Source organism: Pelodiscus sinensis, chromosome 15, assembly GCF_049634645.1.
Source record: "Pelodiscus sinensis isolate JC-2024 chromosome 15, ASM4963464v1, whole genome shotgun sequence".
Taxonomy (NCBI): Eukaryota; Metazoa; Chordata; order Testudines; family Trionychidae; genus Pelodiscus; species Pelodiscus sinensis.
In genome coordinates, this window is record NC_134725.1 from 16,102,575 (window position 1) to 16,128,544 (window position 25,970).

At 49.2% G+C, this 25,970-nt stretch overlaps 1 protein-coding gene and 1 long non-coding RNA gene across 2 annotated transcripts in view; one reads left to right on the top strand and one right to left on the bottom strand.

Moving 5' to 3' along the window:
• SLC25A1 (solute carrier family 25 member 1) overlaps positions 1-15,431 on the bottom strand; it is a 45,718-nt gene extending 30,287 nt beyond the window's left edge. The window contains exon 1 of the mRNA XM_075898244.1: positions 15,235-15,431. Coding sequence (XP_075754359.1) covers positions 15,235-15,346 — 112 coding nt within the window. The 5' untranslated portion in view covers positions 15,347-15,431. The remainder of the gene's footprint in view (positions 1-15,234) is intronic.
• Positions 14,515-25,970, top strand: part of LOC142818481 (uncharacterized) — a 42,387-nt gene continuing 30,931 nt past the window's right edge. The window contains exon 1 of the long non-coding RNA XR_012895969.1: positions 14,515-14,919. This is a non-coding gene — a long non-coding RNA (uncharacterized LOC142818481). The remainder of the gene's footprint in view (positions 14,920-25,970) is intronic.

A 25,970-nucleotide genomic window follows, 5' to 3' on the forward strand; every position in this document is an offset into this window, starting at 1 on the left:
TAGGGCTTCTAGGCCTCACACCTCAAGGGTGGGGCCTTATGTGAAGTACACAGGCTCCTGCATTCTTGGCCATGAGAAAGTTTTAACAGCATTCCAGAGGCACTAGACATTTCTAAGGCTAGTGAGATCATCCAGTTACACTGAACAGGATACAAAACAAGCCATATAAATAGGGTTGCCAGATACTTCCACAAAAAATCCAGAACATAGTGGGGAAAAAAAACTGGTTGAGAAGAGGGGGTGGGGGGAACGTCACTGTGCCTTTAAATTCCCCTCACCCACTACCCTGCCACATTTAGCAGGGGAAGAATGTCCCATCGGCCTTCCGTCCAAGAAAAAAAGAAAATACTGGACATTTTACATATCCGGTAATTTTTTTTTAACAGGACAGGGGCCACAAATACCAGACTGTCCAGGTGAAAACCGGGCCCCTAGCAACCCTACATATAAATCCATGTGCTCCATGTGATTCCCATGACTTAGAGGGTGGCTAAGGGAGACAGGGGAGAAGAGAGCAGGTTAGGAAGAAGTTATAGTTATGAGCAGATTACTCAATTGTCCTTTACTGGGATTCTAAAACACCTGCTTGTGGAACATCTGATACTACCCACTGTGGGGAAAAGGACATCAGCCCAAATGGAACAGGGGCCTGAGCAAATATGGCAAATCCAGAGTGCTTCGGTGCAGTTCTGCAGCCACTCCCCAGACACAGATGAGGCATGGTCCTTGGTACTCAGCTAGGACCGGCCTGAGGATTTTCCCGTAGGTGGCACAAGTGAGCCAGCTATGGAGAAAGAGGAGTGCACACCCACATTTGCTCCTGGAGAATGCACATGAAGTCAGTGGAGGGGAAACGTCAGATATTCTTTAACTGCCAGTAGAAATAAAGCAGGAAGCACAGAGACTGAGGGAGCTGCAATGGGTTTATACATACCCATGCCTATCAGCCCTACTCTGTGTATACTACAGGGATCAGAAAGGGCAACTCTTGTTTAAATAGCTCACTGCTGTGGAGAAGCCACTGGATTGACAGAGCTGCAGCCTGGCGTGTGATCTGCCACCCAGAACAGACATAGCGTGGGCAGCTGCAATGAAAGCTTTCCCCAAAGAACCATCCTCAAACCTCCCCCTTATCTATGGGGCACAGACAACTAGAGATGTTAAAATGCAAGTTTTTTGGGGTGTTATCACTGAAATTCTGCTTAAAATTTGACTCCACACAAGTACCAACTCCTGACTTCCCCTTACCCCCATGCTGCTCCTCTGATACAGAGGCAGCAGTGTGGGCGGGCGGGGGGGGGGGGGGGGGGGGCTGTTCTGGTGTGTAACCATAAATGTTACTGATGAGCCTGGGCAAAAAGCTCCATGTTGCACTGAACAGTCACTCCACTGGGATAAGCAATTCTGATTGCTAGAATTAAATTGTGGGTGCTTTACTCTTGCTGGGCTACAGCACATGGGATCTGAAACTCCTCCAGAGCAACAGGTGCTCTTGTGCCATATTGCTCTTCGTGGGCCATCGGACGCATACTGCGGCTTCACAATCAACACCATGCTGTTATGGTAATGCCCAACTGTCAGCAGTTACCGTGCTTGCTTTTGGAAGCCAGACGGAAGAGAAAATTTAGCCTTGCTGTTCCAGTGAGGCAAAACTCTTCCTTGTGGTTTCAGTCATCTATGATGCCAAAAAGACCTGTTGCTTCTTGCCCCACCGGATCCATTTCTGCAGCTGCAAGCACTGCCCCTTCACTGTGCCTAAGCTAGCTGAGCCCTCTCAGATCATGGAGAAGTGCTTGGTTTTTACTGGCCAATTTAACACGTTGAATCCTAGCCGGTGGAAGAATAGATCAGCAGCCCTAGAGGTAGCTCCTGAGTTCTAAGGCACGGTTCCCACTGAAAGACTAAGCCGCTTGAAAGATGGGAAGAGAGGAAATGCTGCCTACCAGATCATGATGCTGTGGTACAGTCGCCATCATGTAACTACCCACTCCTGTCCTTTATGTCTAATGTATTAATTGGGAAAGCTGAAACAAAACAACGATTTATAATGCTCTTTACCGCACCTTTCCCACACCATGGGCCTCATCTCCTTCTGCATGTGCCGCTTTATTTAGGCAGGACAATTCATTCTATGAGAGCGAAACGACAATGTCCCTGCAAGCTAACCCACCGGCTTATTTCCATATCTCCCCCTCCCTTAGGGTGACAATGGCCCCAGCGGTTGCAGAGGGCTGTGGCCTGTTTACCAGGACTTTAGCCCCTTGATTCAGCTCTTGCAACACTGCAGAATTACAGCAGCAGAGTCAACTCTTCTCTAATTACTTGGAAGTTGAAAGAGCAAGGGAGAGGGAGGGAGGGCCTAAGCGGCTTGGACTCTGCACTGAGGCTCTTAATCATTAGCTGGATACCCCCTGGGAGCCAAAGGAGAGCAAGATCACCCCTCAGTGAAGGTCACAGCTTGCCCACCATGGCAAGCATCAGTCAGGAGCAGGGACAATGGTCACCTTTTGTCACTGGCAATTGAAGGGATTCCCATTTTCCCAGCTGGCCAAGCAATGGCATCTCGCCTTCAAGACCATGGGCAGGAAGGGATCAGGCAGCAGAAGGATCACTTGCAGCAAGTCTCCAGTTAGGAGGCAAATTCCTTGGTTTGAAGGGCCAGCGAAGAAGCCCCCAGCCAGCACGGAATGAGAACAGAACGAGAAACACGTTGAGACAGCAGGGTCCTCCCTTGCCCAGGAAAATTTAGACCTGTTGTTGACCAACCCAGGAGCCAGTTTAGCTTCTTGACAGGCCGAAATACCAAGACAACTGTTGCATGACAAGTGTTCCGACAAAAGCACTGACATTTCCAGCGCTTTGGCAGGGACACTTGTGTTTTTGCCAGGGTTAGGGCTTTAATCCAGCTGTCACTCATGCAACACATGCGACAGCATGCACACAGGTTTCCTATTAGTTTTTAGTTAGTGATTTTTATGTGCCCAACCAACACCGTGGGGGCATTTGATGCAAATTAAGAACAAGCAACTCATTAAACCGCCTTTTTGAGACTTTACCACAAGCCCCACCACTACCTCCTCAGCCTGTTTGAGTCCCTGAGACCCTCTCTAATGAGGTGCCGCAGATAACATTTGTATGCCCCAGGCTGCATAAAAATGTGACACACGCCAACATCATCTACCCATGGGATTCCTGAGCTAGGGGACATAAGGGCAGACACTGAGCCTAGCACTTAACACAATTTTACCCTTACAGGTAGAGTAACACTTCTTCCTTGCATCTAGCTCTGAACAGATACCTGTGAATGAAATACACCACTAGCAATATGACACTAGCATGATCCATTGCTGTGTTTTGAGTTCTAGACACTTTTGGCAATCACATCAGCTAATTAGTTGTCTCTTCCAATAGAATCCTGTAAGTCCCATGGGAAAGTGAGGATATGGCTCTATGTTGCTCCACACTTGCATTTTCTCCTCCTCGTGGATCAGCAAGTTCCCTCAGAAATTCTATGCAGGCAAAGGGAAAACTAAAAAGCAAAGAGATTTGCAGGACAGATCAGAGATCAGCTGAAAAACCATAAGAGAACCAACGTAGCAACACTCAACTTTAGGGTAGAGACAGTTTACACTCTTAAGCCTTAATTTTGACGCCTTCCCCAGTTCTGGGTTTTGACAATCTCCTTTTGGTCAGAAGTTTCACATTGCCCACTTAGGCCAGAGGATTTTTTTTTTTAAAGCTTTGAGGTCAAACTAGGAAACTGACATTGGGCCATTACCTGAAAATTACTGATATGGGCCCTAAAAAAGGAAGGACTGCATCTGTTGTATTCATGTAGCGATGACATTCATTCCCTTAAAACAAGTCACCAAGCAAATCAGATGTAGCTAGTGTTTGGGGAAGGAAATAATTTACTACGGTGTCACACTCAGAAGTGTCCAATCCATTAGATGCGTCATGATTAGACAGAACATTTTGTATTTAGTAGCAAGCAAGGACACCACTTGTTACATTTAATCACTTTCCTGGCAAACAACACTATGAGCACTCCCAGGCACACGAGACCATATAGCTGGGACAGCAGCATCCCCCTACTCCTGTAGGGCAGGGAATATACAGAACTGCAAATATTTGATTTCACTAGTCTGCAGCTATGTTGTCAGACTGGTAAATAGCCCTGTGTAAACAGAGCTGCAGATAACACTATGTAACAGGATGGAGTAAGTTGTCCCTAACTTCACTGGAATCATTGTATTGCCTCACTACTCTGCCATTTCCCAATTTCCTCATTTTCAAACTTTAACAAAAAATAATCTGCTGAGAGTGTATGTCATTTTATAGAATTCACTGGCCAGAAAAGAAGCAAACACTAAACTGAACAGCCATAAAATCCAGAGCCCAGGAAAGCTCAAAGGCCTGATTTGCTCAAAGGCCTGAAGTTTTTGTTGTTTATAAAGACAACAGAAGAGAGGGGACCTGCATTCTCCTTAGCAGGAGGAAGAATAGCACACGTTGCTATCCAGGGATTGCAGACCAGCTCCTGAAGGTACCTTGCTAGATCGGAGTCTCTGTGTTTGAATGGCATCTGCTTGGGAGCACTTTCACAAGAGCAAATGCAACTGAAGAGGCTTTCTAGATAACCATGTTCTAGGTTTAAAATGGGCTCTCAAACAAGGACAACCATCATAAGACAGGAATGACTTGTACAAAGGACACTTCCCTAAGCCACCAGTTGCGTTCTCTGCATTCCATCTGCAATTTTCTCCTTCACCTCTCATCTAGCCCAGTGCAGTAACATCCCAGCGATCAGACATCGCTCCGTAACCTTGGAGGGGTTTGTGATGCTGGCAGTGCTGTCCAATGGCATCGACACAGGATCAGTGAGTGGAGAGGTGAGACACGAAGAAATCGAACTGTGACCGGACATTAACCGGCCAAGGAAGTTTCTAAGCAGCATGAAAGGAGTTTAGATTCAAGCCAGGCGATGGGAGCATTTTCCTCCAGTTGCTCTTTATGCAAGAGCATCAGGAGAGAGCAGGAAAGTCAAACTAATTCTGGATGAACAAAAACCAAGAAAGAGGATGAGCCACTTGGGGGAGGGGAGGGAAGAGGGAGAAAGACCCAACACTTTACAGGTTAACCCGATACTAGGGACGTAAAATCCTGTTTAATTGGTGCAGCCATGGGCCTGCCCTCCAGGGACAAGAGCTGTACTAGCCAGGCTGGTGAGGCCCCGCTACACAGCAGGCCCTGCAGGGAGGCTGCCCCAGCCCTTACCATTTAACTGTAACCAGTAAGCATCACCAGTTAAGGGCAAGCTTACCGGTTAACCCTTAAGATTCCTACCCGACACATTCACCCCTTCCAGCACTACGTGAAGGCCCAATTTATTTTATACCTGAGAGTGAGCTGTTGCATTGAACAAGCTGTCAGATGGTCAACCCTGCCACTCTTTGCAGAGCTGGGAGACCATGAAGCTTCCTCCTAACTGCTCCACCAACGTGCCTCAAGGCAGCGTGGCAGGCACCACTGCTAAAAGCCAGTTCAGTCTCGATAGCCCCCTATGCCCTTGGCTAACCAGGAGAAAAGCCATCATATTAACATGGGTGGCTTGTGAGGCTCACACACCTTCACTGAGAGCTAGACTGAACCACCATGAATTTGCCAACTGCACAGAATGGGTTAGTACTGTTCGTAAGCAAGACCCAGACACTGGATTAAAAAAAGCACTAGAAGGGTTGAGTAAGACTTTACAGGAGACGTTCTTTGTTCACCCAGCTGGTAATGAAAGATACCACATCCCAGCCCTGTAAGCAAACGGCACATGCTATACCTTGCATTTATACAGTGGTGTTTGGCCCGAAGGACAAAATGGTCTACTAGCTGATCCAGGCATCCCTTCACCCACCACTGCAATGCAGCCATCTGGAGGGCTCCATTTTACCAGGCAAGACTGCTTTCACTTGTGTATCCTGCAAAGCACAGCTGAGAGTCAGTCAGTGCAGAAAGACAATAGAATTACCTACCGCACACAGCGCTTTGGCTAATGGACTTATGCAGAGCCAGCAGCTCCTCACTTAAAATGGATTTTCCAGCTTTTTCCTACCAGAGACTCTCCAGGCTGCTTGTTTTTATGTCCTAGACAGAGCTCAAGGATGGAAGCTAAAGATCAAGGGAGTCCAACAGCTGGGCTTTGCTAATAGCTGGGAGTTAATGATAGAAAAAAAGAGGCTCCATAAGGAACTTCAGCTGATGGGCTCATCCTGAGATACACTGGACTGTAAATCCAGGGTCATATTCCCCAAACAGCAGTGAGACTTACACCATTTACATTCACAATGCAAAGCCTTCCTGAGGGGAGGACGGGAGAAAGAGGGTGGCTTGTAACATCACTCAACTGTCAGCTAGAGGTTCTGATTAACTCAAGGAAGAGCAATGGCTTGCTCCAGAGGCTTACATAACACACAGGAAGACGTGCCCTGCAGAATACAACTCCAAGCATCAGAAGCATATGAAACATTATGATAAATGCCTTTAAAAGATTGGATTTCAAATCCCCTTCCCCCCCTCCCCTCATCCCAAATAAGCATGGAGCTGAAAGACTGGGAAGTTAGGTTGGGCACAGCTAAGCAACCAGTTGCAGCTTCCCAATTCTAGGAATTTTCCACCAGCCCAATCTCCAGTGTAGTTTGAAGTAGCCTAAGGGTTGCTCTATGCTACAGGAGCTAACTACGCCCACCAGCCAGAGATCAGAGATCAGCTGACATGCCCCTTTCCCCTGGCTACCGCCATAAACAACAGAGATAGCAATGTCTGCTTTCAGACCCCTTGCTATACCAGCTGGGGACTCCCCCATGCCAAGGGAATTCCCAGCCAAGCAGAGACCCTGGACTTTCAGCCACCTGATGTCAATCAGAGGTGCAGGGGAGAATCCAGCCCAATAAGATTTGCTTGTAAAACATTGTTCCTTCCCTAGCCCTCTGCAGTCCCTTAGCACCTCACCTGCCTCGTTCCCCACCAAGCTGCCCAGGAAAAGCAATTTCTAGCTACCCCTGCTGCCTGCAGAACCACGTAACAGAGAAGCTGTCTCTCTCCCTCACCAGGATCTGGTGCAAGTGACTCTCCCATGTGAAGTGGAGCAGGGCACCTTATTGTACGCAGGACTTTGCCAGTCATTGTTGCATAGCATCGAACAACAGGAATAAGCCCAGAAACTATTAACACCACACGTTGGACAAAGCCTGACTTTGATGTTGGCAGCTGGCCTGGCTGGGGCGTAGTTCCCCCCTGTCAGCTGGGGCTAAGACTCACAAATGTGTTGTGCAGATCACAGGCAGGCTACTCAGAGCCCTACAGACACACAGAGAACAACCTCAACCTCCACTGGGCACTACTCCCAGCACACGGAGAGGAGGCCCACGCATTAGCGGAGTGCTGGGAAACCATGTGAGATTAATCTTAGTCTACGAACATGGAGTTTTACTGCTGCAAGCGAAGGGGGAGGAGAGATGTGCCTTTGTGTCCAGCAGAGACAGTGCTTCCAGAAAGGGATGATTTGGGGAATCTTTGTGAAGAGCAGCACGCTTGATTATCTTTTTATCAACATAAAACAAAGCGAGAGCTCAGCAGCCGCGGCTCCCTGTGAATTACTGTACATCATAGGCAAAGGGAACACACTTTTCCAGTGAGAGGCCCAAAGTTGCAGAGCCTTTCTCCTCTCTCAGCAGAACTGCCTCCCATGTGGCTCAGTGCTGAACAGAGGGGATCTGCTCATGCACGTTGCTAGAGAGGTGCTTTCGCACTCCCAGAGGAATTTAGCATGGTGAGAGGTACCAGATGGAGAACATAAGAATGGCCAGACTGGGTCAGTCCAAAGGTCCATCCAGCCCAGTGTGCCGTCTGCCGACAGTGGCCAATGCCGGATGCCCCAGAGGGAGGGAACAGAACAGGTAATCATGATGTGATCCCTCTCCCAGACAAACAGAGGCTAGGGACACTTTTCCTACCCATCCTGGCTAATAGCCACTGTGAGTCTCAAACACAAAAGGTTCCCATTTGTCTCCTAAGGCAGCATCAAGCAGAGTGCCTCTGTCCAGGCCTGGGATGATCACTTCTAGGGTTCCCTCACCCAGACTTTGCCCCACCCCACTCCTGGCAGGACGGCCAGCAAGCAACTCAGCTAGTACCCAGTGATCGAAGGCAGCTGGTAACCTGAGTAGGCTGGTAAGTGAAAGTGACACAAAAGTGCCCTCAAAGGCTGTGCTTGAACAGCCAGTAAAACATCACGTTGCACCTGACCCATGATAGATCTGGGAAGTCTCCCCCCAGTCCTGCCTGGACTGCAGCTGACAAAGGCCCATCTCGTCTGGTAGTAGACAAAGGCCAGGACTATTTCACATCCACCACCACACAGCCCTAAGTTCTATCAATGGGGGCCAAGTTCAAGGTGATCTGGAAGCAACACAGGACCTGGAGTGGATTGTTTTCACTGAAGGAGTGCCATCTTAGGTACCTTGATTTCACCACCCTGCACCCTGTCTCCCCTGGGAACCCAGCCATCTGGACCCCCGCTGCAGTGCTCCCCTTATTTTCCAGCCCAATTTCTAGAAATCAGAGTTTTGTTTAGGAAAAAAAAATTGCTTGAGAGCGTGTGGGAGTCTCTTTGCCATTCCTACCACGCCCCTTAGGAAGCTCCTTCCGAGCAAAGCACTCGGAGAAGATACTGAATGGAGCAACTATGATACAACTGTGGAACTGAGCTCACAGCCTGCAGAAGCCAGTCCAGGATCTTGTTCTCATCGGTACTGATCCACTGGCAGATCTCGGTGGAAATTCTACATTTTTGAGGGCTCTAAGGAGGGCCCATATACCTATAGTGACACTTTCTTCTTCAGGCAGTCCTGGAAGCCCCAATCCCTAGGACATGGACAAAGCACACGACTCAGTGCATGTAAAATGTATTCCACTCGTGGATGGAAAAAAAATCCCCAAAGGGATGGGAAAGATTAGAGATTGGGAGGTCTGGAATGCAGCGAAGTAGTTTATCGGTACCTAACCCACCAACAAATCCTGTAAATATCACCCAGCACCTTTAATAGAATAGGTATGGATGGGCCTCATTGTTTTCCCAGTCTAAAGGAATGGACGCCGCCGCACTGACAGGAACAGAGCACAGTAAGCACGAGACACCATCCTGATGCATCAGCTTATTTAATGCAATTATGCCCAGGATGAGCCTGGCCAGCAGTGCCTGTTACATTACAGATAATTTTAATTCACTGTGTGAGAGGAAGGGGCCAGCATTTCAATAGGGCCTCTCTTTTGTCTCATTTATTTGCTTCATGATCATGAAGCAGGGAGCTCCTCCAGACCAAGCAATATGGAACTACAGACTGTTTTATCCCTGACCTAGGCTGGAAGGCTCTCAAGAGGCCCCCCACATCCCTGTAGAATTCCATGCACTTCTGTGCCATGTAATTCTTGCTTTCCTGGGAACTGAGGATCCACACCTTTATGCACAACAGAAAGCCACTAATTCCCCAGAGCCAGGGAATGACAAATACCTTTGGCAGGGGTATATTCACAATGCCTTGCAACATTTCATTATCTTTGGACTGATTGTGGAAGACCCTCAGGCTTCTTCCAGCCCAACCCATAAGAATACAGCCCTGCCCTGTGTGCATACAATTCTCAAGATGCCTAATAGTCTGGGAACTGAAGATCTGCAGGTACAGCTGCTCCCTATGAAGTCTGCAATAGCTGAGCGTTGCTCTCTAGGCCTACAGCATATAACAGAAGAACAAGCTGGTGGGATCAACTAGCTCCCTTCTTTACTTCCCCCAAGATTGGATTAAGCTCCTTATTAAAAGACAACACAGCAAACTGAACTATGATAAGCACATGAGAACAGGCACAGCAGAGCCCTCCTCCAGCAGTGGCCAAAGCCAGAAACTTCAAAGGAGGATTCAAGAAATCTAACGATCAATAATTATGAAACAACCTGCTGGTGGAACAGAAATCTCTTCTGAACCCCAGGCTAACAGCTCCTGGCATATGCTCAATGCACATGGGTTTATGTCCCACACAAAAGGGATACCTTTCCTATCTAAAAGTGGATATCACCACCGATCCTTCCGTAGAGAACACTGGGTGAACAGTTTTGTCACAAGCTTTTGAACTATCCAGTTAATCTGAGGACCTGGCTCCTTGTCATGCCTCACAAAAAGGGCTCCCTTGGTCCTGCAGGAGCCGCATATATTTCACGCTGCTTGAGTACTGATTTTCAGTGAGTCTTGCAACTTCTCCAATGGGTTTTCTTTATAAGCATCCAAAGAGTGTGACGTTAACTAATACACTTCAACTGACAGCAAAGCCAGAGGTCACAGATGGCAAACGGAACATGACTGGCAGCAGACAAGGCTCCAGCAGCCATGCAAGAAGAGCAATAGACAAGACTCATCCTTAGGTCTCTGTTAAGCTAAGCCAGCACTTCGCTGTCAGACCTCAGAAAAGTGGATAGTCAGATGAAGAACGAAGGGGTAGACGTGATCCTGGAGGAAGAAATGAGCCAGGAAACACAAAAGCTCTAAAGCTGCAGATCATGTCAAAATGATTCTCTCTCAAGGGGAAAGACTTCCACCTCCAGATGAAGAATGTCTCTGGAGCTGGACACAGGCAACTTGAGCTAATGTGCCCTTACAAGGGAGTTCTATTGCCTGTCCTGGAACCACTACAGACTTGGTTGGGTTTCCAGTCTTCAAAAAGGTACCAATGTAATGGGCAACGTTTACCTCTGGAGTAGTCCCACTGAAGTCAGTGGAGTTAAAGTAGAAAAACATTGATCCAATGGAGTAATTCACCAAGTCCAAGAAAAAAAAAAATCAAGCTGATGTGTGGAGGTAAATTCATCCCACAAGAGAGATGGGGCAGCAGCAGAGCTGCCGTAAGAACTCATCAGTGGGAACCATCCCATAAGGTCTTGCATCACATCAGGGAGCAATAAGGCAGCAGAGTGGGAATGAGCCATGGGGAGGACAATCTTAATCTGATCCCCAGACTCCTTTCCACCCTCAGTGTGATTTACAAGCTCCATCAGAGGACTGGGTCCCTTTTTTGGCACAAATAAGTTAATTTCTAAGCGCTGATGCATTCCACTAAATGAGTTTGTCTTTGTAGAGGAAATAATTCTAGCTAACATATACAAAGCGTGTCTGTTTTCCTGTGTATTACCTGAACAGACATCATTAACATCATGTTGTGAAAAGTCACAGTTCACAATCAAGACTTTACCACCACTAAAATAGGTGGCTTTCCGATGATACATTAGTGTCATTGACTTGTGACAGTCATGGAGGTTGGGTGTCCAACGGACATATTATTTGGCATCTCTGGGTTATCTGCAAAGTAAACAAAGACTCACAGCCCAGATTGGGTCACACCTGCTGCACGACCAGCAACATTTCTATGCAACAGGTTTAAATGGAACATCTCCATGGACGGAATGTCTGGCTACTGGTTACATCCAGCCACAGAGAGTCTGCATACTACCTGTGGCATCCTGGAACTCAAAGAAAAATCAGAATATGTCTATTGGGCTCATTATGACCACAGAGGCTTGTCACAGCCAGATTACACAGGAGAAGAAAGAGGGGGTTACCATACCACCTCACCTATACACCTTTCAGGTAGGGATGTTATATATTGCTTAATTCGAAAATTGTGTAACCACACAAAAATCTTAGTGGTTACATGATTATTTAATATTGTCCAGGGGAGGGGCCAGCAGCCAGTGCGCTCCTGGCTCCACTCCTGGGGAGCTCCCTGCCACTCCGTGCAGCAGGCCAGGGCAGCAGCAGCAGCCCCTCACAGAGAAAGGCTACGCCAGTGTCCCACCTTCCTCCCTTCCCCCCACTGCCTCTGATACCGAGGCAGCAGTGTGGGAGGCACAAAGCAGCTCCTGCAATTACTGGCTCCCACCTGCCCCGTATGTGCCAACTTCTGCCTGCCCCCCTTTCCTTCCATGCTGCTGCCTCTCTATCAGAGGAAGTGGCACTGGAGGTGGGGTGAGGCAACTCTGTGGGACTGGGTGCTTGTGGGGAGCCATCTTAAAAATGCTTAGAGGCAGTGGGGGAAAAAGAGAAGGGAGTGAATGTAGCCAATAGGATTAACCAATAAACCCAGGCTTATCGGTTAATTGTTTAAACAACTATACACCAACACCTCTACTTCCAGGAGAAGCATAGAGTAATGCACTGATCATTCATTTACCTGGGTCTCTGCAAATACTCATTTGAAACTGAATATCCACTTTTAAGACACTATGGCTAGGTCTACACTGGCACGATCTTGCGCCAGAGCTATGCAAATGAGGCTAAGTGTGGAATATCGCCGAGCCTCATTTGCATATTTAATGAGCCGCCATTTTGCAGAAGAGGCTCTTGCGCAAGAAGGAGTGGTCTACACTGCCCCTTCTTGCGCAAGAAAAACCCTCTTGCACAATGCCATTATTCCTGAAAATAATCAGCGTAACAGCATTGTGCAAGAGGGTTTTTCTTGCGCAAGAAGGGGCAGTGTAGACAGCTCCTTCTTGAGCAAGAGCCTCGTCCGCAAAAATGGCGGCTCATTATATATGCAAATGAGGCTCGGCGATATTCCATGCTTAGCCTCATATGCATAGCTCTGGCGCAAGATCGTGCCAGTGTAGACATAGCCTGAGTGTCAAACTCTCCTTTGTAGAATCAAACAGAATTCCTGTTCAAAGGGAACTGCCTGGCTTCCACCGCAGCCTCCTCTCCCGTATTCTCTGTCACCAACAGAGCTGACTAAAGGCTTACATTCTCTAGTTCATAAACAGAGGCAGGGTGATTAAGAAAACAAAAAAGCTGGTCATTGAATTAAATTAAGGATCAGTTGGATGATGCTGAAATCATTGCCAGACACTCCAGTTAAAAGGGCAGGAGTAGATTGTTAGTGTTCAGAACGGAGAGAGATAAATTGTGGTTTCCCCAGGAGCCTGTACTGGATCAGTGCTGTTCAACCTATTCATAAAGCATCTGCAAAAAGGGTTATGTCATGAGCAGGCAAAGTTTGCAGTTGCTACAAAATTACTCAAGATAGTTAAGTCCAAAGCTGACTGCAAAATGTTACAAAAGGATCTCACAAAGCTGGATGATGTCACAACACAATAGAAGATGAAATTCAATATTCAAAGCAAAGTAATGCACATGGCAAAATATAACCCCAACTATACACACAATATGATGGTGCCTAAATGAGTTGTTACTCATCAAGCCAGACATCTTTGAGTCCTTTCCAGAGTACTGCAGATTTAGAAAGGATCCCTCTTAGGGTGCCTATATCATCCTGAACTCATTCTCCAGCTTCAGAAGACTGAAAAGTTATCTCCAAACATCAGTGGGAGAGATGCAAATGCTCTTAATGTGCATCAAAGAATACCAGGGAACGAGATGTAAATAAGATTGATGACAGTTTCATCCAGAAAGCTACATGAAGACATTATGTCTCACAACAGGGACACTAGTGAAGACAGCATGTATGTAGGTGATTGCAATGATTTTAATTACTGTAATTCATGCTAATGTAATTATGCAGTCCATAACAATGTATTTAAAATAGTACCACTATCAATGATGGACACATTTAATAACAAGAATATGAAAGTGTTTACATATGCTGAAAATAGCCTCCCCCAAAAACTGCAGAGTGCCCCCTCCCTGAACACACACACCTCTTCAAAAGCACCTAGTGACAAAAACCAGTCTGCACCTAGGTCTAGGAAACTGAAAGGGTCTGCAGTGTATCAAAAACACAGATTCATGATTCAACAGATACCAAAAACAAGGAGCTGAGCAGAGGCGAGCAAGATATGGGACCCCTAGGCACAGAGCAGCCCCATGCTGCTTTAAGCAGCTGGTACTACTGGCAGGCAGTGAGCCTGCCTTGGGTCATACAGGACTGCTGGCCAAGAGCCACCTTGGCATGCGCCTCCCTGGCCCCCCAGCCTCTCCTTGCGCCATAACTCCATGCCCTAGGTCAGCACCCAAATCTTCTGCACCCCACACTGGGTTGCAACTCCCTCCCAGATCCTGCACCTGCTCTTACATCTTCCCCCCCCCAACCAGAATCCTCTTCTGCACCTCTACTCCCTCCCCAACTCTGCACCCCCATTCTGTCACTCAAACCCTGTGTGCCCCCCTCCCATAGGTCACAACTCCTTCCCTGACCTTGCATCCCATTCTTTACTCTTCCCCAAGCCAGAATCCTCTCCAGCATGCATATCTTCTCCTGGCTCCTGCACCCCAGTCTGCTACCCCAAGCTCCTTTCTGCACCCAGTCTCCATCCCAGACCCTACACCACCTCCATAGAAAAACATGGCCCTTAACCATTTACCAAAATCTTGGAGTGCCTCCCCTCCCCCGGAGTTGAGTGATGCGCTGCAGTGACCCTTGCCACCTCCAGGGGCAGTGCTAATCCTCACGACACATCCCCCAGAGGGGAAAACAAGTGGCTCTCTTGCCTAGCGAGGAAACCCCAAACTAAAGCCAGGACAAACGGAGTCTTGCAATCAGCATCTTGGTGCAATTCAGCATAGGAAGGTTCCCAGCAGCCAGGGTGCCAGAGTCTGTCCCACAGTAGTGGGTGCAGTTTTGCCCTTAGACGCCCCTTCAGCTCTGCCCCCAGATCGGCCGTCCGCACGCCGGACAGGAAGGGTGTCACGTCACCGCTCCAAGCGCACCGAGCCCGGGAGAACTTTGAAAGAGCCAAGCAGCCCAGGCCGGTCCGGGCAGGTGCACGAATCAAAGCAAGGCTCCGGGAAACAGCTGCCTGAACTCGGTCCCCATCCCCGCCAGACAAGAGGAGGGGAGGGGGCGCTGCCGTGGAACAGCGACACTTCCCGGGTGGGAGGGAGGCCGGGCCGGCGCCCTGCGAGTAACCAAGTGCTGCTGCCAGAGCAGGAGCCGCACAGAGCGCGGGCCGAAGTTCAGGGCGCAGCGCTCCGGGTGCCAAGCGGGACAACTCCAGGGGCCGGGGCAGCAGCTCGCTGGCTCGCGGGGCTGGGGGCGGCGGACTCCGTTACCAGTTGCGCTCCGGCGGGCGAAGCTGCCCCACGCAGCCGCTGCGGGCCCAGCGCTGGGAGAGGGGCGGAACCCCGCGCCCCGGAGCCGGCTGGGCTGCAGGGCCGGGGGCGCAGCGCGGCTCGCCGCAGCACTCACCTGCCAGGATCGCCTTGCCCGGGTGGGTGAGCTTGGCCCTGCCGGCCGGGGCCGCGGCGGCCAGGCAGCGGGGGCTGGGGAAGGGGCCGGGCAGAGCGGGGCGGGCGGACATGTCGGCGGCGAGCGAGGCAGCCTGGCCCCGCGGCTCGGCGCTCGGTGCGGTTTAAGCGCTGCGGGGCGGGTCCGGGCACATGGCGCCGCCCGCGGGCCGGCTGAGCGCTGGGCGGCCCGGACCCCGCCCGCAGCAGGGGTGGGGCCGCGGCGTCACATCCTCGGAAAGGCCCCGCGCGGGGGGGCGGCGCTAGACAAACACCGGGAAGGGGGAGTCCCAGACCAGGCAGGGTCCTTCGGGGCGGGGAGGCATCTGGGGCGATCCGCTGCCCCGAGGTGGCGGCACAAAGCGAGTCGGCATCTGCCCAGCTCAGCCCTGAAACCCCGAACGAGCAGGGGCTCAGGCATCCTGGCTCTGCCGCTCAGCAAGTCATTGTCCCCCCCTCTCCCATTGCCCCAGCTCTGAAATGAGGATGGGAGCGACTGCTTGTGTCACACAGGGAGAGCCAGTGAAAAAAGTAATTACTAAAAAGGGACCCCTGAGGCAGGTTGATCCAGGCTGTATAGAGAACAAAGATCCAGCTGCCAAAGACAACAGAAGAGAAAGTGTTTTGAAGGGGTCTGGATGAGGGGCCATAGCCCTGTCACTGCTGCAGGAAGTTTTTTGTTACTAGGCCCTCACATTTTCTATTATAGAATAAGGATGTTAAGGATTAGTCAATAAGTAAATGCTTATCTGATAGCCAAGTCAACTAGTTGCTTCCCCCTCTCCCCACCTTTGCTGCCTCTATCAAATAGAGGTAGCAAAGGGGGTGGGGGAGAAGAAGGAGTACTTCAAAGTGGCAGCGCTTCACAGAGCCCAGGATCAGTTCTGGGGCGCAGCCACTTTGAAACACCACTGTTGTGTTTCAAAGTGACAGCAGTGCCTGGAGCCTGGGGTCATCTGGGGATTCCCTAGCTGACCCCAGGGGAACCTGAAGTTCCCTGATCCCAGGATGTGCGGAAATGCAGCCCAGAGTCAGCTGAGAAGTCCCTAGTTGACCCTGGAGTCCATGCACATGGTTTTTGTGGAGCCTGGGGTCAGCTTGGGACTCCCCATCTGATCCTGGGTTCCTCAGAAATGTTGCATAGAGCCCAGGATCAGCTGGGGAGTCCAGAGCTGACCCCAGCTCTCAGCATTTCAAAGCAGCAGTGTGAGTGCTTCTGCTTTGAAAGGTACAAGAACCCCCAAGGGCTCTTGTGCATTTGAAAGGGTAAGTACCCTCGTGGAGCCCAGAGTCAGCGGGACTTCCCAGTGGCCCATAAGCAGGAATTTCTGTGTGTGTGTGTGGGAGGGAGTGCTTTTTATTTAAATGTGGACTGCAAAAATATGAATGTACTCTCCGTAGTCCCCCAAGTAAGCAAGGAAATCAGCTCCAGCCTTCCCTCAGCTAGTCAGAGCATGGGGTTGGGAGGCTCAGGCAGCATGTTACTTGTGGTCTGACCTCAGTAAGTAGAGGTAGGATGAGGATGTTAGAGACTAGATAAAGCTACATCTTCCTTGTACACACACAAACTCCTATGGCAGGGGCAGGTAATGATGGTGGGTTGTGTTGGGGCTTTGAGGGTTTTTTGTTTTGTTTTTGGTCAAGGATCCATATACCAGAAGCCAAGGGAAAAAATCCCTCCGTGAACACAACAGAGGGCCCTGGGCTGCCTCTTAAGTGTGAGCCCCACTGGGCAACACGAAGACTTGGGGCTTCCTTCAGCAGTGGGATGAGCCAGCACTTGTCCTTTAGCCCTGTGGGAGGCAGCGGATGCCAAGGCTTTGAGATTTGTCACTGGGCTGGAGCCTGAGCACTGACTCACCCCACTGTGGGCAGGGAAGCCCTGAACTTCACCACAGTCTGGCTCAAAACAAGTCAGAGGCTGGATCTGGCCTGTGGGCTATAGGCCCCTCCCCGCGCCCCCGCCCCAACCTTAAGAGCACATCATCTTCCTCTCCAACCTTTTTCTCTGTCCAGTGTGTTCATTTATGGATGTCTAAGAGCAATTTATTTTCATCCTGGGGATGTCATTAAGCCACTTAACTTGGCACTTGTGGTTTAATGTCAGCACTAGAGTGCTGATGAAAACTGCAGGGAGAAGGTTATATTTGTCCATAAATTACATAAAAGAGGCACCTTCCCGTAGCCAGGCATTCATCAAGCTTTTTGATGTTGTTTTGGTTTTGGCATTTTTTTGTGACTGCAGCCTGTAAACAGCCATGTAGAAGCTTAAGAACCCAGACTTAATTTGTAGTGAATGTGCCTGCCTGGCTGTTATGTGCAGGCTGGCTGCTTATTGCTGGCAGTGACTGAGTAAAGGAAAACAGGTCTCCATTTTTTAAAAAAATAATTATATCTGTTTGCAAGGCCTTGGCAAGCTGTAAAATGATTTCTAAACAGGAAGTTTCCCTACCCCCAACCAACTCTAAAAATGTCAATGTCATACACTGAATCTAACACAAGGCAGTCTTAACAGGCTATACCAGGCATGTCCAAAGTCCGGCCCGCGGGCCAATTGCGGCCCGTGTTCCGATTTAATACGGCCCCCGCTTCCTCCCCCTCTCCTGGCTCCCCGGCGCTCTTTTGAACTGGCGCGCCCAGCGTGCCGCTTCCAGCCGCCGCCGCCCATGGCCTCCGCGGTCCTAGAGCCTGCCCTGTAGGGCACATCCGCAGCCCCGCTACTCCGCTCAGCTGCGGGTTCGCCCTGCCCCCGGGCCGCCGTGAGGCCGGCGTGCCCTGCGCTCTCCGCCCGCCTCCGACCCTGCGGGCCCTCCGCCTTGGGGCTGAGAGTGCGGGGACGGCCCTCATGCATGTTCACTTCTTCAAATCTGGCCCACTTTGAAAAAAGTTTGGACACCTCTGGGCTATACCTATACATAGCAGTGAATTGCTAGGGCCTGGCTAAAAAAAGACTGAGACCCCTGGTTGTGGGGCTGAGACTTTTACCAAACACTGGATTCAAGTCAGTTGTTGGTGCTATAGTGGTAGAAGGGCTTTTCTTCCAATAGACAGACAATATTGTGTTAGCCAGCCAGGCCTTAAGAATTCACTAATATAGTAAGAGACCTCTAAGATTTTCACATGAGCCACTGCATGGCTAAGATGCGGGTACATTATTGGCATCTGCTGACTTTAACTGAACTTGAACTGATGGCTTAGATAGGAAAGGTCCTGTTCCAGCATGATTATTTTATTTCCAAAATAAAGTCACACTTTTAATGGAACAGTGCCCTTTCCCCCAAAGGGTATACCAGTATCACTACAGCAGTATAATTATTCAGCCAAAGAATGTAGTAGTCAATTTTCTTATTTAGTCAAGCCCCAAGTAAACACTAGGGTCAGTACTCTATGCTCATCTATTTTACTCTTAAATGTATTAAAGCTCAAATCCATCATCAATGAGTGTCTGCTGTTCAGTTTTAGGACTGGTGCTGAGATGGACTGAGTCATAGCTAGGAAAAACTGGCTCTTCATCACCCCTTTCATGTAGCTGGGTGCAGTAGTTTGGTTCTGTCCAAGTCCAGGTGCAGTGCAGATAGTTCCAATAACTGTTCAGTGTGCCAGCTTAGGCAGTAACTGTGAATTGTTGATTTAATTTCCACCCAGTCACATACTCAGGCTGCTTTTGACTTCATCTGAATTTGCAGTCAGGACTCATCCTCTCGTCAGTATCCACTCTATGTTGCAGGATCTCTTAGTATACACTTATTGCACAAGTAGCAAGCAGCATTCCAGACTGCTGCTGAATGGTGATATTACCTACCTGCACATGAATCTGGATCTGTGGGCTGAAGTGGTTTCCTGAGTCTTTCATTCATTCTGCCATGGCATAAAGCTGAAGGATGACCTTTAGCTTTTAAAATGGCTGTGTTTTTTGCAGCAGTATCCATCTTGGGCTCTTCTCTCCTTTTGGCTCATCCCTCTAACCTTTCTTCTAACCCTACATTTAGTCCACAGCAGCTTCTTGTAAAATGAGATTATGTATATGTCACCTATGTTAGTTTAACAACTTCCATAAAAGGAGGCATTTCAACCATAAATGCATAGGTACTATGGGGCCAGAGTAACAGTACAAAGGCCAAGATTCAGGAGAAGTGATAAAGCTGGAAAGTTTATAACTTTATGAGAAAGAAGGTTAGGAGTCACAGACCTGAACAGCTGTAAGCAGCGGTATAATAATCCACCCTTCTCTGAGTGAGACTGGCAGTAAAACAGCATTTAATGATGAAGGCAGACAGATGGAGACAGAAGCAGCAGGGGAAATATCTAAACCAAGTCTCACATGCCCATTTGTGGGTGAAACCTTTCATCCTTATATAGGAAACTAGACACCCAGAACCCCAATTTTCCATTTTCCTACAAATTCCACTGACCCAGGGGAGGAAGGCATAATGCTATGCTATTGGTGTGGTGAAATAGTTTAACTATTATTCAGTCCCTTTTCTTCTTGCAGTTTCCACCGCTGTGCAGTTTCCACCCTGACTTCCTACATACAGCTTTGTGAGAGTTTACAGGAGTGAAATGAAAGATGCTACAAGTACCAGTCAAACCACTCTCTGGGTTTTCTCCAGCTTGGATTTGCTAAAACAGGGGTGAGGGACCCTCAGGCTTGGGGGCCAAATATGGCCCCCAGCTTGCCTGGATCTGGCCCCCAAGGCTCAGGGTTCCCCCCAGCATTGGGAGCCCAAACTGGTGTTCCAGCCCCCCTGCTGCCACTCCAAGCGCATGGAGCACACAGAATCTACTAGCCTGAGGGTTCTTCCCCCCCCCCCAGGCTCTGGTGTGTAAGGGGAATGTGAGGATAACTTTCTCTTTCAGCCAGGGGCTACGCTAGTGAGGGTTTGTTTTTGCTTCTCACTTGTGTGGTCCCCAACTGATTTTTCTATGGGTCAGCGGCCCCAACCCAAGAAAAGGTTCCCTACCCCTGAGCTAAAAGAAACCTGACACATGGGTCCTTTTCCTCCCACCAATCTGAACCCACAACAAGGAAGGAATGTAGTGATAGAATCCTAGGGCTGGAAGAGACCTCAGGAGGTCATTGAGTCCAAGCCCCTGCCCAAAGCAGGACCAACCCCCACTCAATCATCCCAGCCAGGGCTTTGTCAAGTGAGGACTTAAAAACCTCTAGAGATGGAGATTCCACCCCCTCTTTCAGTAACCCTTTCCAGTGCTTCCCCACCCTCCCAGGGAAATAGTACCTCCCTCACTACAACTTGAGACCATTGCGCCTTATTCTGCCCATGGGCAGTCAATGCAGCTGTGGCTGGGATAGGGGATGCTCCAGAGAAGGGAGGGTGCGATTCTGCAGTCCCCTTGCAAGCACAGCTCCCACAGACTCCCTGAAGTGCAGTCCATTAGATTTCCACTAATGGCTGGTGCAAAAAGGGGCCCTGGTTTTTAAAAAATTAATGCAGGCTTGATTGTAGTCCTGTCTAGTTTCAATTTGGCAGGGATTGCAGCCTGACAAACCAATATTAAAAATAAAGGCACCACTGGAGTAGCCCGGTTTTTTACAAAACACTGTTACAAACATGCTAATGCCATGGTTAATTGCTTGCTACAAAAATATTGGTACAAACATCCTTGGTAAAAGCCAAACCCGGATCTTGGGAGCTAACCCTCTGCCATTCCCTGAATGAGAGCCAGAGACTGCAGTGGGGCCACGTCTGAGCCCAGACCCAGATATGCTTTCCAGTTACTCCTTCTGTAAGAGAAAGAAGCTCCAAGTTTGGCATTAAACAGTCTGAGTGTGAAATCAAATGATTATTTTCAGACCCCCAAAGCTTCTGACTTCTTACTGCAACCCTCAGCACAGTCTTTGCACTAGCACTATACAGATTGGAGGCTGCTGCTAATACAGAATCTTGCTCCCATTGAAGTCGGTGGGAGTTTTTAATAAGTGACTCTGGTGGGAACAGGATTTATTTCTGGTCATTTGGAGCCTAAAACAGGGCAGCTCGTGGCAATTGATGCTCTTTTACCTCCTTAAGTTCCCCTTGCTGGAAATGGCCACAGGTTGTCACATTTGTTGGAAATCACAGACCAGGCTGTACATTCAATTAGGGATGTAAGTGACTAGTCAACGATCCGATAAGCATAAGCTTATCAGATAGTAGACTAGTGATGCCTCCATCCCAGCGAGGCAGCAAGGTGTGGGGAGCTGGTGCTGTGGAAAGCCAGCTTAAAAGCCAGTTTCCCCCCAGCACCGTCTCTGTGGAGGGCAAGGAGGTAGAGGCACAGCGGCAGGGGCAGAAGACCATTTTGCGGGGCCCTGGGCAGCATAATTCCGCGGGGCCCCCCCTTTGCCACGGCGCATGCGCGGGGCTTTTTGAAGCGCGGTGCCCGGGGCGGCCGCCCCGTTTGCCCTGCCCTATATCCGCCCCTTCACAGCGGGAAACAGCGTGAGCAGGGACTGAAGCAGTCTCCGCTCATGCCTGTTCTGCTACGATTCTGCTTTTGAAATGTACATTTCAAAGGCTGAGGCAGGGCCAGTGGTGGAGTCCCCAATGGCCTGTGCTCCCTGCATGACTTCCTTTTGAAATGTACAAGAGCCCTATTGTACATTCCAAAGGCTGAGGCACCACAGGGAGCACAGGTCATGCTCTCTGTGGGGCTTCTGCTTTTGAAAGGCAGAGGTGCCCTTATCGACTAATTGAATAGTCGAAGGAAATCCCATTGACTATTCAATTAGTTAATTAGTCTAAATTTAACATCCCTACATTCAATACTGTCCTCAGTGGGCGCTTTGCTTGAATAATGATTGCATGGCTCTGCCTGCTCTTCTGTGAACGATCAAACCAGAGCTACAGTAGTGCCTTGGTCTGACACCCAGCTGTTGTCAGCCACCAAGGTGCACAGTCTGAAAAGACTCGCCACCTTCCCCATGGGCTGAATTTTCCCCGCTGTTTCCCCTGCTCAAACTGGGAGCTCGCTGTGTTTTATAAATAAGCCTCAAGAGAAAAGGTTTGAGTGGGAAGTTCAGCTTTTCCTTTCTTGCCCGCTGCCTTTCACAAGAAAGCTAGAGGACCATTTCCTTCTCCATCGCACTGCCAGGCACAAAGCCCTGCAGCCCCAGTGTGCACACTGTTTACTCCCCTCCGTCACAGGTATGGAGAGTGTTCTCTCCTACTTATTTTGTAAGAAAAAAGTTTTAAGAACAATTCACATTTCCAAACATTTGTGAATGGGGCACTGGGGCCTGCCCAGCCCCTGGAGGACTGGGGAGGGCGCGTGCTGGGGGGCAGGAACACTCTGCCCTCAGTATGCCAACAGCAGGCAGTTTGGGGATGGAATGTGGGTGGGGCCATGACTGGTGGTTTGGGAAGGCAAACGCTTCACTCACACAGGCTGCCAAATGCTCATGGTTCTGCCATCTGTCATTACTGAGAACAGCCTCTCCCCATTCTCTTTGGAACCTCCCTTCAGGTAGTTAAAGGTTGCTATCAATCTCCCCCCCTTCTCTTTTGCAGACTACACAAACCCAAATCCCTCAGCCTCTCCTCTTAAGTCATTTGCTTCAGCCCTCTCATTTTGTTGCCCTCTGCTGGATTTTCTCCAATGTGTCCACATCCTTTCTGTAATGGGGACCCCAGAATTTGGCACAATATTCCAGATGTGGCCTCAGTACTGCATAAAGGGGAATAATCCTCTAGATCTGCTGGCAATGCTCTTCCTAATACACCCTAATATGCCATTAGCCTTGGCTACAAGGGCACACTGTTGACTCATATCCAGCTTCTCATCCACTGTAATCCCCAGGTCCTTTACTGCTGAACTGCTGCTTGGCCAGTCAGTCTCCAGCCAGTAACAGTACTTGGAATTCTTCCATCCCAAGTACAGGACTCTGCACTTATCCTTATTGAACCACAGATTTATTTTGGCCCAAACCTCCAATTTGTCTAGGTTATACGAGAGGGCGGGGATAGGGTCCAGAATGTCTACCTCCCTCAGCTTAGTGTCATCTGCAGACTTGCTGAGGATGCAATCCATCCCCTCATCCAGTCATTAATAAAGACGTCAAACAAAACTGGCCCTAGAACTCACCCTTGGGGCACTCGGCTCAAAACCAACCACCAACCTGACACTGAGCTGTTCATCACTACCTATTGAGCCTAACAATCTAGCCAGATTCTAGCCACCGTACAGTCCATTTATCCAATCCATACTTCCTTAACCTGCTGGCAAGAAAGCTTTGCTAAGGTTAAGATTTATCATGTCCACCACCTATCCCATATCCAGAGCCCATTACCTTGTCATAGAAGGCAATCAGGGTAGGTCAGGCATGACTTGCCCTTGGTGAATCCATGTTGAGTGTTCCTGATCACTTTCCTCTCTTCCAAGTGCTTCAAAATGGATTCCTTGAGGATCCCCTCCATGATTTTTATGGGGACTGAGTGAAGCTGACTGGTCTGTAGTTCCCTGGGTTGTCCTTCTTCCCTTTTTTATAGATGGGTACTACATGTTCCTTTTTTCAGTCATCCAGGACCTCCCCAGATTGCCACGACTTTTTAAAGATAATGACCAGTGGCTCTGCAATCACATCAACCAATGCCTTCAGTACCCTCGGATGCAGTAAATCTGATCCCATGGATTTGTGTATGTCCAAACTTCCTAAATAGTTTTTAATCTGTTTTTTCCTCCATTGAGGGCTGCCCCCTACCTCCCCACACTGTGTTGCTTAGTGCAGTAGTCTGGGAGACAAAGGCAAAAAAAAAAAAAGCATTGAGTATTTCAGCTTTTCCCACATGTCATTAGGGGTTACCATCATCCACATCCCACACCTGGACCACTCTTATTGCTGACATGTCTGTAGAAATCTCTCGTTACCCTTCATATCCTTTGCTAGCTGCAATTACAATTGTGCTTTCATCTTCCTGATTGCATCTCTGCATGCTCGAGCAATATATTTATACTCCTCCCTAGACATCTGTCGAAGCTTCCACCTCTCATAAGCTTTCTTTGTGTTTAAGCTCACCAAGGATTTCACTGTTAAGCCAAGCTGTTCACCTATCATATTTGCTTTTCTTACTGCATATCAGGATGGTTTGTTCTTGTGCCTTCAATAAGGCTTCTTTAAAATACAGCCAGCTCTCTTGGATTCCTTTCCCTTCATGTTAGCATCCCAAGGGATCCTGCACATCCGTTCTCTGAGTGAGTCAAAGTCTGCTTTTCTGAAGTCCAGGGTCTGTATTTTGCTGCTCTCCTTTCTGCCTTTGGTCAGGATCCCAAACTCGACCATCTTATGATCACTGCTTCCCAGGTTGCCACCCTCATCTACTTCCCCTGCTAATTCCTCTCTGCTTATGAGCAGCAGTTCAAGCTGCACATGTTCCCTGGTTGGTTCCTTCAGCACTTGTACCAGGAAGTCATCCCAACATTCTCCAAAAACTTTCTGGATTGTCTTTGTACTGCTGTATTGGTCTCTCAGCAGATGCTGGGGTGATTAAAGTCCCCCATGAGAACCAAGGCCTGTGGTCTGGAAGGAAGAAGTTACTCACCCTGTGTAGTAACGATGGTTCTTCGAGATGTGTCCCCGTGGGTGCTCCACTCCAGGTGTCGGGTCCCGTCCCGGCGCCGCTGATCGGAAGTTTTCCATAGCCGTAGTTGGGCCGGACCGCGCATGCGCGAGCGGAGCGCGCGGCGTTCGCGCCTTTGCAACGGTCCGGCCCCCCCCTTGTCAGTTCCTCTCACCGCTCGGTCCCTGAAAGACAAAGCAGAGAGACCCGGAGCGGGGAGGAGGGTGGGGCGTGGAGCACCCACGGGGACACATCTCGAAGAACCATCGTTACTACACAGGGTGAGTAACTTCTTCTTCTTCTTCGAGTGGTCCCCGTGGGTGCTCCACTCCAGGTGAGTACAAAGCAGTAACCCAGAACGCGCTCCGGGTCAATTATTTTCTACCGTGGACAGTACCGCAGAGGCTACTGCAGCGTCTGAAGCCCACCTCTTCGTTATGGCATAATGCCGTGCGAAAGTTATACTAGAAGCCCAAGTAGCCGCACGGCAAATATCCGCCAGGGGAACTCCCCTTGCAAATGCAGTGGAAGTCGCTACAGCTCTCGTGGAGTGAGCCCGAGGTAATGAAGGAAGAGGTTTGTTTCTAATTGAATGACATTCCATAATACAGAGTGTGATTAATTTTGCAATGCGTTGAGTGGAAAGTGCCTTGCCTTTCGATCTAGGTGCCAAAGATACCAACAACCTGTCGGTTCGTCTCCACTGGCGCGTTCTGTCTATGTAGAACGACAGTGCACGTCGGACGTCAAGTGTGTGGAACAGAGCGTCTCTACTGGAGGAATGAGGTTTGGGATAAAAGGTCGGAAGAACGATAGGTTCATTGATATGGAAAGAAGAACAAACTTTGGGGATAAAGTCCGGATGTAATCGGAGCGTTACTGTGTCCTTGGAAAAAACAGTGAAGGGGGGGCTTGCCATCAGCGCCCCCAATTCCCCTACCCGTCTCGCCGATGTAATTGCAAGCAGGAAGATTGTTTTCATCGTTAAAATATGTAGCGAAACCGATGCCAAGGGTTCGAAAGGTGGGTGCATAATGGTATCCAGCACTAAATCGAGATTCCAGGAAGGAGAGGGCGCGCTTCGTGGCGGATATAAGTTTTGAAGTCCCTTCAAGAACCTTTTTGTAATTGCGTGAGAGAAGAG